This window comes from Zingiber officinale, unplaced genomic scaffold (assembly GCF_018446385.1).
Source record: "Zingiber officinale cultivar Zhangliang unplaced genomic scaffold, Zo_v1.1 ctg31, whole genome shotgun sequence".
Classification (NCBI taxonomy): domain Eukaryota; kingdom Viridiplantae; phylum Streptophyta; class Magnoliopsida; order Zingiberales; family Zingiberaceae; genus Zingiber; species Zingiber officinale.
This window is the reverse complement of record NW_024589934.1, coordinates 241,643-254,794: the sequence shown is the minus strand read 5'-3', so window position 1 is coordinate 254,794 and position 13,152 is coordinate 241,643. Positions and strand designations below refer to the sequence as shown.

The following is a 13,152-nucleotide window of genomic DNA, read 5'->3' as shown; positions in this document are numbered from 1 at the left end:
AAATAATCTTTAGTTAAAGGCTTGTCAATTAGGATAGATATACGGTACTTGTTGCTTAACATTCCATCACAATCATACTTTTTGCACTTTTTCCTTTGGTCCCTTTTGATATAGAATCTAAGTTGTGTTAATTAAAAACTTATAAATACTTTATTTTATTTGTTGATGATAAAGTGATATGATTTTTCTTAATAGAGCTTTCCAAAAAGGTTCTTGTTAAGTTGGAAAAGAAAAACTCAACTCAGTGTGCCTATTTAGATTTTGAGTGATGATTCTTAAGAATATTGTCTCATGCCTCTTAGTTTTTCCTCTATAGCCAAGGTACCCTATATCAGTTATATTGTACCCTTATATTTTTGCTTGACCTATACCCTACATCAGTTTCCGTCTCACAACAAGAGGTTTTTGTTTGTATTTGGTATTCAATATATGGAGCCTCGCCTTGCTTTTAAGATATACTTCTCAATAATAGCTTAAACTATATGATTAAGCAAGTATTTTGATGTCAACTTCCTATTTCATTTGATGTCAAGTTATATCTATGTGCTCAATAGGCCGGAAATTCATGGACGAGTGTATTTGCATGAGAGCACTTACTAAAGATATACAAGACTTCAACATATGCTTTTTCAACCATCAAGAGAAAATGATCTAAACACTTTTTGACATCTCGTTTAGATTTTTTTTTCAGTTATTTAACAGTTAATTTTATTTGTCATTGTTGAATAATTTATTACTTTTTATAACATTCATATTTTTATTGGTTATTTAAATATTTATTAAAATTTTATTGATTATTATTTTATAGAAATGATTGATAAATTAATAAAAATATATATATATTGATGAGTAATTTAAAAAAATTACTGATGATATATATATTTGGTTTATGTTTTTAAAAATTTATGTCCTTTTATTTTTAAAAAAATATCAATCAAATATATATTTATATGAGATTTTAGAAGTTACCATTTATTTTAAAATTTTACCCGCTAAATATATATTTGAATGGTATTTTTAAAAGTTTATCGGACATTTATTTAAAAAATTATTGAACAAGTATATATTTGGATAGTATATTTTAGAAATTATTAGCAATTTATTTTGCCGATAATAGTTTAAAAAATACCGTCCAAAGTAATAGTTGGCGAATAAAATTTATCCACCATGGATTATTGGCCAAGTTTCGAGAAAATTTTTTAGTCGATAATATATTACGGGCCAAAAATGAAATTATCGGTCATTTTTATTTGCCGATAATCCAATTTTTTTCAATAATGATCTTTATCATCCTTTTCTTCTCTTATTATCTTCTTAATCATTATATGTCATTTTTCTCGTAGATTCTGAATCTTGACCTATTCAGTTATTATTTTATATTTTTAGGAAGTATTTGATTTAAGTTATTATGAATAATTTTAATTATGTGATTATATTTTCTTAGATGATAATTCAATATTTTTCTATTGTTGTTTGGATTCTTAAACGAAATTAATGAAATCAGCTAGTTAGTTTGAGAGGATAACTCACTCCTAAGAGAAGTTTGATAAGGTAGCAAACATTTATTTTAATATTAAAATCTTGATTAAACAAATTCCATTAATTTATTTAGAAATTTTAATTTTTAAATTTAAATTACTAGGTCCATGGACCTATGCTGGGTCAGTACTGGCATGAATGACTTGGCTCAACAAGTTCATATTCAAACTTCTTGTTCTTATCTTCCTTTCCCGGGTACCACTGCCTGAATTAACTAACGGATTGGAAGGGGGCAGTTCGGTTGGGCCGACCGTTTTTGTCAGTTTGATTAACAAACAATGATACTCGGGTCCATATGGGCCTGGCCCATTTTGCTTAAATATACGAATTTGGCTTTAAGAATTAGGATACCCGTTGATCCCAAGAGAAACAAAGGCGGCGGGTCCCACCGCCAGACCAGGTGACTGGTGAGTGGTTCTTAACGACAACACTGACTGACCTTCTCCAGGCTGGAGTCGTTCTTCCTCGTCTTCCTCCTCCGTCCATCTGGTTCTCTTCCCCTCGATCTCGCTTTCGCCACCAGATCCGCGCGCTGATAGATTGTTGGGTTCCGAGACTGGTTGCCTGAAGGTGTTGTGTTCCGCAAAGCAACAGGTGATGTCCTCTTCCCTCGCTTTATAATGCTCGCTTTTTGTTCTCTTCTCCTCATTGAATTAGGGATCTTCCTCGGTTCCGATCCACTGCTTTCATAAACTCGCGATTAAGTTTATGGCATTGTATTTTTCAATGTATGTTGATGTTCCTTCAAATTGTGATGTCGGGTTGCCCGCTTTTGGTTAGCTATTAACCTGTCCATTGAATCGCTCCATAAGTGAATCTAAGAAAATTTGTCCTGAAGTTGTAATGAGCAACCCAATGCAGACAATACTTAGCTACTACTTGATACATATTATCAAAGTCAATTACCAACAACACCGGTAAATTGTTAGTGGTGGAACTCAGTCAATGAATTTCTTGTCTAATTGCCCAATGCCTTTAGCAATCATGGTATCACACAAAAATTTGCACAGGCGTTGTCTTCAAAATAGATGGCTTATCATAACCATATCATATAACCATTTTCCCTATTATTTCTTTTTCTTTCTTCCTATTCTGTTGCTCTTATTCGGTTGAGCTGTGTTGAAGTTTCAACCTTTGAGCTTTGTGAAAAGAAACCGACTGTTAGTCACCATCCTGTCTTGTCTTATTATTAAAATCAATTACCAAATATTGGTAAGTTATACGTGGTGGGATTTGACTAGTGAACTCATATCTAATTGTCCAATGGCTTGGCCAATCGTGCCATAGACCATTCACCAAAAGCTGATATAGGGCTTTTAAAATAAATTCCTTTTTCTTTATTGGTTTCTCATTTACGGCCATATTGCTGCCCCTATTCAAAGACTAGTAATTTCATCATTTAGAGTCAGCACTCGTTGAAAATCTAGGGAATTTTCAATCATTTACCTATTTTTTGATTTAATGTTTTCCAGTTCTTCTGGTTTCGAGCAATTCTTTCTATTCTACAACTTTCATTCTTAGACTTAAAAGAGATGTAGCAAGATCCCTTTGCTGTTTCACATTGAAATAGGTAAAATTGTATAGCTGAACTGGATATCTTTATTGTTCATTTTTTATACCATGGGCACCATATTCATTTGTTTTGGCACACCTTTTTAGTTAAAGGATTTCAGATATGCATAAACTTATCTGGAGATATATTTTAGGTTTAAAGTTATCAGAAGATTGCTACAGATATGGCGGTGAGAATCATGCTACTGATGCAATTCTAGCCAAGGCAGGTGGTTTGTATGGTGGTGCGATAAGAAATGTAGAGAAAGAGCTTGAAGATTTCAGTTCCTTTCTGACTTCACAGGCTAACATCCCTATTTGTTTGGATCTTCTTCGCATGAATAGAGAATTTGGTATGTTCCAATTATCTATCCATCAAGTTTTTTTTGTCTGCCACAATTTTTGGCTATCAAGTATACAATTTATTGTAATGCTGTGAGGCTGACTACCAAGAAATAGCATGCTTAGAATTACTTAACCAATGTTGTTTAATTCTCATAGTATCTATCATTTCCACTTGAGGCTCATGAGCTATCTTTTTTATCTCTGCCTTGTAAATTAGCACTGTTCCCTTAAATATGGCATGGAAAAAGTTATTCTGACAAATTAGTGAACTAAGGCTTAAGCCTAAAGTCAGCTTTTTGGTAAAATTTTGTGTACAGATAGAAAATTCAATTTGTTTTCCTTTTTGATCTCTCAATGCCCTTTATTCTTTATTTTCCATAGAATAAATCATTAGTTTCATGCTGTAAAGGCTGGCATTATATGACGCCACATAATGTTTTTTGCTTTATTGATTTTTGTGTGTGTGTGCGTGTTAAAAACCATTGAGCCAATGACGATGCTATGCATACTAGAAATTAATGACTACCATTATGCATGAAACAGAGTTTTCTCATCTTTGAGACTGTTTAACTATTAATTCATATATCTCACGTGGTGATGCTAATCTAAAGTTTCCCTTAGTTTATCGTCTTTTTTAAGCTACAAATGTAAACCTTCCGTACCTTAAATGTCAAGTGAAAAATCCAATTTTCTTATTTTTGTCAAACGGCTGTTTCAGGTTGTAGAACCATCGAGAGCAATGGCAACTGGTGTGCCACTCGAGGATGCTCGTGGCCTTACCCAACATTATAGTCGCATGATACAAGAGGCTGAGAGCCTGGTAATTGATTCTACAAACAAGTAAAAAGGGTCTTCTTGGTATTGTTTGTGTATAACACATCTAAATAGATGCATCAGGTTTTTCATGTTTTTGTAGTTTTTCTTTGATTACTGAAGCATAAACAGGCGGCAGAAATTTCAATAAGGCAATTACGGGTGAGAGAATCTGCTAGTCCAGAAAGCACCTCAAAGCTTCAAGCCTCTCAGGCCAAAATGCTTGAAATAAAAGAAAGTATGGCAGTGTTGGGAAAAGAAGCTGCTGCTGAGTCACAACAGCAAAGGCAGACTTTTCAACGTATAGTTGACATGGTATGTCTTGGTGTTCAGTGTTGACAAAATTATTACATAAAGTTAACAAATTTGTGTATTCTTCACTTTGTTCTACTACTGAAGATAGAGGCTGAAAAATCTCTTCATTTAAGAGTAGCTGCTATACTTGATGTTCTTGAAGCTGAGGTATTTACTTTGCTGGTGTTTTATGAATAATTCTTCATCATTTGAAAATCTGATTAGATTTGGTACTGCTGATTTTTCTACAGATTGTCACTGAAAAACAGCAAAAGGTGTCTGCACCACCGCCTCTTCTTTCTCACAATCGCTCTGAAAAAGCCATATACTTTCTCACTGAGGTACCTTAAATTTGTTTGAAACTTTTGCAACCTGAGTTTTTGCTAATACATACTTGTGTATATTTCCAGGCTATGCATCACTTCAATGCTGCTTCTGAAAAGAAATTAAGTTTGGTGGTTGGAGACTATGTTGTCATACCAAAGGTTGGCTTTCTGAATGAATTTGTTTTAGTTCATTTTGTTTATTTTTTAATTTGGAACCCATGTTCGGAGTCGCCCTAAGGATGGAGCACTATGTGTGTGGGGTTGATCTCTTTGGACGAGCCGGGCAGTTTGAGGAAGCATTGAAGTTGGTCGAGTCAATGCCATTTGAGCATGACAAGATGGCTTGGTTGACACTGCTAGGCGCGTGTAGAGTACGCAGTGATTCGAAATTGTCTAGTCGTGTGGCTGAGCACTTGCTTGTGTTGGAGTCTAAACATCACTCGATGTATGTGCTCCTATCGCATATGTATTCAGGGGTGGGGATGTGGGATGATAGGGCTACAATGCAGATAACAATGAGGAGTAGTGGGTTGAGTAAAGTCCCAGATTGGAGCTGGGTGGAGATCAGGAACCAGGTGCAATAGGTCGCATCCTCAAGTCGAATAGATATACGAGATGCTAGAAGTTTTAACAGACATGCTCGCGGCCATTTCTGCATAAGATACTGAAGTTTTTTGTATTCAAATCCATATGTACATGCCATCTTGAACAAGCATGGAATCGAGGATCAAAGGATTTGTCAAATGCACTTGGAATAACATGAGCATACAAAATGGTTATGGATACTTTGATCCTTTGTCATATGAGAAATTGTGTCGAAAAGCCATTTGTTGAACATGTAGAGAGCGAAAACATCCTCGTATGGAATCTCAACTTACTGCAGAAATGAATGCAGTTCTCTCAAGAAGAAGCAGAAACTCTTGTGCATCCCTTCTTCGACTGTAATTCTTGTTCATTCATATCGTTGGTTCAGAAAAAGGAAAAAGGTTATGGACATTGAACCAATTGTCTTTCTTTGGAAAGAGCAGCGATCATATACCTTTGCACAAGTGTATTCGGATAGGAAGTGATCAAAGGGATTGATTTAGATTAAGTTCTCAGAGGTGGCCGTTGAACACCAACATGGAAAAAAGTGCATGCTTTCATCGATGAATGGAATGCTTCTATTGTTCAACTGGGACGATCAAACATATATAAGAAGAATAGAGAGAGAACCATAAATAATACGAGAGTAATAAAATTTATTATTAATTGATATTTATCTTTAAAGATAATATAATATATAATATTTAAAAGGTACCTGGTCATTTGAATAATTAATAAATAATATAATTATTCTAATAATTATAACAAAATTATTAAAATAATTTAAATACTAATTTGATTTGATTTGGTGATTTAATCCGGTCAATTCTGATAATTCTCTTTTATTTCTTTTACTCCCGACAAATTTAACGGGAGATCTTTGACGTTGAGTTTGCTTGTTAACTTGTTGAAACGTTGTCTGGATAATGGTTTAGTAAAGATATCAATGATTTGATTTTCAGCAGAAATATAAGAGACAGATAACTGTTGAATTGTCACATGTTTACGAACAAAATGAAAATCAATTTCCACATATTTTGTACGAGTATAGATTAGATTTGCTTTGAGATATGTTGCTCCAATATTGCCGTACTAAATTTTTGGTGCAATATTTGATGCAAGATGAAGTTCAGAGAGAAGTTATTGAAGCCAAATAATTTCTGACGTTGTATTAGCTATACCTTTATATTCTGTCTCAGTGCTTGAACGAGATATTGTATGTTGCTTTTTCGAATTTCATGAGATAAGATTTTGTCCAAGAAATATTGCATATCCACTAATAGCGTGTCTATCTTCAGGAGAATTTGCTCAATCCGCATCACTATATGCATGTAAATCTCGAGACGACTGGCGATATAAAAGAAGTCCATGTAGAATAGTACCTTTGTGATATCGAAGTATTTTTTTTATATTATCCCAATTTTATTCAGTTGGAGCATGCATGAATTGACAAACACGATATACCGCAAAAGTAATATCAGGGCATGTGATAGTGACATATTGTAAGACTTCAACAATTCTTTGATAAATCTGTGGATCAGACAGAGCAAGAGAGGATGAAGTTGGAGAACCAAGAAAAACACATTGTAGTGAACGAGAGTCAAGTTTGTGTTTAGAATAGGAGTGTAACTATGGGTAATATGCGCAACTAAAAATTTGAAAGAAAGTGTAATCAGGGGTTTGATTATAAAGTTTTTCAAAATGACACTAATGATTGAGTAATTGAGTAGGAAGTCAATTTATGAGATATACTGCAGTGCTAACAGTTTCATTCCAAAATTTACGCGGAACTGGTGGATGATGAAGAAGAGCTAAGGCAGTTTCAACTATATGTCTATGTTTTCTTTCAGCAGAGTCATTTTATTCTGGAGTGTGAGAACAAGAAACTCGATGAACAATTCCACAAGAGACAAAATGACGATGGAGAACTTGATATTCGCCTTCCCAATTAGAATGAAAAGAGAATATTTTACGATTAAAATATCGTTCAACTTAAATTTTAAAATTATAGAATATATCAAATAAATCAGATTTCTTTCTCATAGGATAGAGTCAAGTATATTTATTAAAATGATCAATGAAGGTAACATAATATTGGAAACCTTGATTAGACAAAATAGGTGCAGGGTCTCAAACATCAGAATGAATTATTTCAAGTGGAAAATTAGAAACATGATCAGATGAAGAGAAAGGTAGTTTATGACTTTTAGATTCTATGTAGACTCTACATGAATGAGATGGAGAGGAGGTAATGGAAGTATGTAAACCATACCTATTGATGATTGACTGAACAATACGAAGGAAAGGATGACCAAGTCGAGCATGTCAAGTTGATTTATTTGTGCATTCACAACAAAAGTTTTGATTGAAGAACATTGAAGATATTAGAGGCCATTTTTAATTCTCCCATAAAACACAATAGCATTTGTTCCTCTATCCTTTTATAAGATAATGATTATGATGAAACTAAAAAATGACATTGTTATCAAGATAAAACTGACGTGTAAAAAGTAAATTTTTAGTAATAGATGGAACATGAAAGACATTGCGCATGTAAAAAGTTCGATTAGATAAATGAACATATGTGTTTCCAAGATTAGTAATTTGCAAACCTGAATCATTGCATACTTGAACCGTATCTAAGCCATAATATGACATTATGTCTGTAAGGATATTATAATCTGATGTGACATGATGAATTGCTCCAGTGTTAATATACCAATCAGTAGATGAAAACTCTGGGGTTTTACCATAAGTAGACATAGATGAGAGGACTTTAGGATATACTTGTGAAATAGATGCTTGTCTTGAGGTTGTAGGACCACCAATGAAATTTGAGTCAAATGGCCTAGGACATTGAATATCAAAATGTCCAATTCTGAGACAAAGTTTATATTTTCCCCGAGACTAATCAAGTTTTTTAGGGCATATTTTTCCAGTATGACCAACAATGTGACAAATCTGACATCGATCTGAACTTTGCTTTTAGCCTCTTTGATGTCGTTGAGTATTTGACATCTAAAGTAAAAATAACTTGTCCGACGGTAGCTGTTGGACGACATCACAAGAAAGAGCTTCTATCTTGTGGATGGCGGTTGTGGAGAAAAACCACAGAGACAAAATCGTTAAGGGAACTTTTTTTTGAAGAGAAACACAGAGATTAAGGAAGAGGAAAGAGAAATAAAGGGGTTGGCGGCGAAAGAAAATAGAGAAAAATAAGAAAATTAAAATACGTAGAAAAGAAGAAGAGGTTTGAGGGAAAAAAAATAAAAAATAAAAATGGTTCGTCATTTATTGGATCTCCACCTCAAGAAGTTGAGAGAAGATAAAAAGATATGGTTCTGATACCATGTAAAAAGAAGAATATGGAGAGAGCAAGAAATAATATGAGAATAATAAAATCTATTGTTGATTGATATTTGTCTTAAGGATAATACAATATATAATGTTCAAAAAGTACTTGGTCAATTGACCCATTAATGAATAACAGAATTATTCTAAGAATAATTTTAATAATTATAATAGAATTATTAGAATAATTCAAATACTAATTTGATTTATTTTGATAATTAATTAGTCAATTTTATTAATTCTCTTTATCTCTTTTAATTCTCTCTGGAGCATATCGTCCAAACAAATTATCTTCAGCCATGCTAAAGTGATTAGTAAGAAAGTAATTGTCGGAATAGTTTGACCATTAAAAAGATTATATTTGTTTTATTTATTTTGTACCTTATTTTTTTCATATATAAAAATTATTTTCTTATCTTAATCCAGAATTAGTGGCTAAGTTGGAGTTAATTTTTTATATTTTTAAAATTTTATTTTATAAAGGGTTACTTTGGACTTTTGATGAAGGGAATCTTGACGTTTACTGGGGAAAATTTTAAATTTCTTGTTTTTATAAATTTTTTAAAAATATAAAATTCCATTCAATTGATTTGATTCCAAATCAAAATAAAATTTTGATCTCATCTAATTTAATCATTAACGGAATAAAAGTTCCATTCAACATCTTTAAAATGTATACCTTTTATAAGATTTTAAAATGTTCAAAAAAAAAATTAATGCACCTAAAATCATTAACATCTTCATTTGCCAATAAAAATGTATATATAACAAATAATGAATTGATAATTAAATATGAAAAGTATATTTTCCTTTCCCTGTTATTATTGTTAGTAAAACAAATCCAACAAAATAAATTTAAAAAAATTATCAATTTTGTTTCGCTTTTAATCTGAACATATACAAATTGCTAAAATCCAAATTAAACCATTACTTTCTTTAAATAAATAAATATACAAATTAGTATGCTAATTATTATAATTGCTTCAAGCTTAAGTCATATGGAAGTCAACAACAGTGATGGGGAAGGAGGATTTCTATTTTATTTAAGTTAATTATAATTTAGGTCATATTATAGTATCGAATTGCATTTAATATTATCAATTTTAACTTTATATGTATTTTATTTATATTTAAAAATTTCAATCTGTATTAGTTTTCTTATTTTTTATTAATTTGTTGTGTACCTTAAAATATAATCCTTTAGTATTAATAGAATTTTATTTCTATATAGAAGTTTTACTTTCTAAGAAAATTATTATTTTTACTTCAATCGAAAATTATTTTTAAAATTTAATTTAGAAAGGGAATATGGAAAAAAAAGGAAATTGTGACATTTATGGGGACAAAAAGTAAATACGGAAAAGACAAAGTCTATCAATGTTTTTAAGAATAAAAATTTCCATTTAAAATCCAAAGAATATATATATATATATACATGTTTATCCATGACTGATCTCCTCATGGATACCGATATCGTTGCCATCGAGAAAGAGGAAAGGGAGGAAGATGCATGTGATCAATACTTCCTTCCCTACGATCTCTTGCTCGAGATCTTCTCCTACCTTCCGGCCAAGATGATCCTGCAACTCCAACTCCTCTCCAGGCCTTTCCGCCGCCTCGCCGCCGACCGCCGCTTCCGCCTGCTGCAATCTCAACGCCGCCTCGCCGCCTCCGGCGTCTTCATCGTCGCTCCCTTCTCCCAGAAATTGGACTTCTTTCCACTAGACAACGCAGCGGGCTTGCCACCGTCCTCGTTCGCGTACCTCAAGCTAGTCGGCAAAGTCGCCGTCCTCCTCGCTTCCTCTCGCGGCCTTCTCTTCTACCGTTACTACGGCGGCGATAACTTCTTGGTCGTGAACCCCGCCTGCAATGAAAGGAGGATTCTCCCTGCCCCACTGCAAGAATGCTCCTGGCTGCCGCAGTACAATGGCTTGGCCGTGAAGTTCCTTGACGACGACGACGACCACCTCAAGTGCAAATATCAACTCGTGTACCTACTGCCCATAAGTTCGATAGTATCGTCCAGCCTGTACCAGCTCTGCCTCTACGACTCGGCCGCCGAAGCCTGGATCGTCAACGACCGGCAGGTCGACTTGGGATCGCCCTCCCTGAATCTGAAAAATCTAGTGTTGTTTGAGGGCTCCGTCTTCGTCTCCTCCAGCTCTGCATCTCTCGTCGCCGCCATCGACACCTCCACGAGGCTCGTCAATTTCTTGCCGGTGCCTGACTCCATCTCGCAGGGGGACGAGATCAACGTGGCGGTTTGGGAGGAGGCGGGAAATAGACCGTGGTTGTGCCTGGTGCATTACGATAGACGCTCTTGCAAATTTACATTGTGGAGGTGGTCGAAGGGATCGATGTGGGTTAAGTTCAATGAGGTGGTAGTCGATCGCCGGCGACATGGAAAAGCAATAAAGTATTTCATCCTTCACGACGGTGGAGCGATGAACGGAATGCTTCTATATTTCGACGCCCGCAATAGTGCATATGCTTACTCCTTCAAATGGCAGCAGTTTATCGAATTGAGTACGAAGATGAGAGAATACTACAGCAGATTCATAACCTACACAAATTCTCTTCGCCCATGCTAATGCATACTAAATTGATTATATAGGATGCATGGAAGTAATATTAATTATCAATTTGCTAGCTCTTTCATTATATGTTCATATTATTATATTGTTAGTTCCCTTATATTACATTCATCTATATGTAGATTGTTAAATCACATAAAATTCATTCATGCACAAAATTAGTTATGCTTAAAGATGATTGTTATTGAATAATTTGTCTAATTGATCAACACATTAATATTTTTAGAGAGAATTGTATGACTTTTAAGAAAAATAAATGTTGCCTATTGTTATGTTTGAGTTGGGTCAGAAGTCAGCTTTTTATCCCAGCGGTGACCTATTTGTTGACTTGAAAGTACCATGGATGGTCAAAAACGTACGTTTTAATGGGTTGGTGGCTCGAAACAGATATATTAGTGCAACCGTCACCCAAGTGATTAGGTTTGATTGTGGGTCCCCAGGGCGTAGCACAGATGAGGAGTGCATGGTTCTGTGGCTGAAAGGTCCAGGGATCGATCCTTGGAGTGTCACTGCCTGGGGTTAACGTCTCCGCCATGCACTTTCCACCTATGTACCTGCATATACCTCCCACCATATCCGTGGGACCGGCTCTAGGGGAGCCGCTGATGTGGCGGTTCCACATTTTTTATTAGGTTTGATTGTGGATTTTGATATTTTTACAAGGGATTTAAATTAGTCTTGCATTGTACTTAGATATGTGTGTCTAAGTGTAAGAGACATATAAGACACAAATAGAGGTTAGAGAACTCAAGCTCGATGAGGTCGAGTGATGATATGGATCACGGCACGGCCAATAGTTGATATGCTTGATGGCTTGGATCGAGGTTGGTATACATGTGGATGGCCTGACATGTCTATGGAGATTTGATAAAGTTGAATAAGGTAACTAATGCGGCAATAGAGGGAGACCCATTTGGTACAGGGGTAACTATCAAGTTAGAAATCAAGATCAAAATGGTCAACGCTCAGGTGGCCAAGGGTCGAACAGAGTACAATTGCAATAGCCGGTCGGATCAGTGACGGCTAGACCGGCGGGAGACATGTCCAAGCAGACCATCCGTTCAACATATAAATGGGAACCATTTTTTATAGTGTCACGGTAGTATTTATGCATGTATCTCAAAGCATGCGAACATTTTCCAATGCATCATATGAAAAGATAAGTCAAAAAGTGTTTCTGACATACTTGCATAAGCGAACATGCAAATCTCTAATGTGACATGCTGGAAGCTTCTAAAGTATGATTTACTTACGGGACATGCTCTGTTGTCAGTGGCGCAAGCATCTAAAAGGGTACGATGAGTTATGCAGATGGGTCTTGATCCGGTGGTAAGGAACGGGGGCCTAAAGAGAAAGGGGTCAATGGCATGGGAGAGTCAAAGATCCTGCCGAGCTGGGAGGAGGTCAAAGGTTCGACCGAGCAGGGAAGAATCTCTTGGCCGACCGGCCTGGGTGGACCCCGAGCCGGCACGAAGATAGCTCGACCTTGGGTCGATCTTCCGACGCTCACAAGTTCCTTTATAGGGGAACCACTAGGCCGAACGGCATAACAATTAGCCAGTCCCCCATCCCAGTATATGACCGATCGACCGATCGGTCGGCTCACCCGGGCCGAGGTATGTGTATACCCGAGCGCCCGGGAGGCCGATCGATCAGCCCGACTGGCCCCGGTTAAAGACAAAGGGCTTAGAAGAGGACAAAAGGGGCAGCTAATGATATCATTCTCGAGGTGTCTGCCGCCGACAAGCAGCATG

At 35.5% G+C, this 13,152-nt stretch overlaps 1 protein-coding gene across 2 annotated transcripts; it reads left to right on the top strand.

The window, feature by feature from the left end:
- Positions 1-1,974: 1,974 nt before the first annotated feature.
- Positions 1,975-5,580, top strand: LOC122037392 (SH3 domain-containing protein 3-like). 2 transcript variants are annotated; one of them, XM_042596851.1, is made up of 8 exons: positions 1,975-2,133; positions 3,246-3,443; positions 4,154-4,255; positions 4,381-4,563; positions 4,648-4,710; positions 4,794-4,883; positions 4,953-5,027; positions 5,107-5,580. In XM_042596851.1, the coding sequence occupies exons 3-8, from the start codon at positions 4,175-4,177 to the stop codon at positions 5,131-5,133; spliced, it is 519 nt and encodes a 172-aa protein (XP_042452785.1). In that variant the 5' UTR covers positions 1,975-2,133; positions 3,246-3,443; positions 4,154-4,174; the 3' UTR covers positions 5,134-5,580. The 2 variants fall into 2 exon arrangements, with proteins under 2 accessions (XP_042452785.1, XP_042452784.1); XM_042596850.1 differs by having other exon boundaries at positions 4,953-5,580.
- The last annotated feature ends 7,572 nt before the right edge of the window (positions 5,581-13,152 follow it).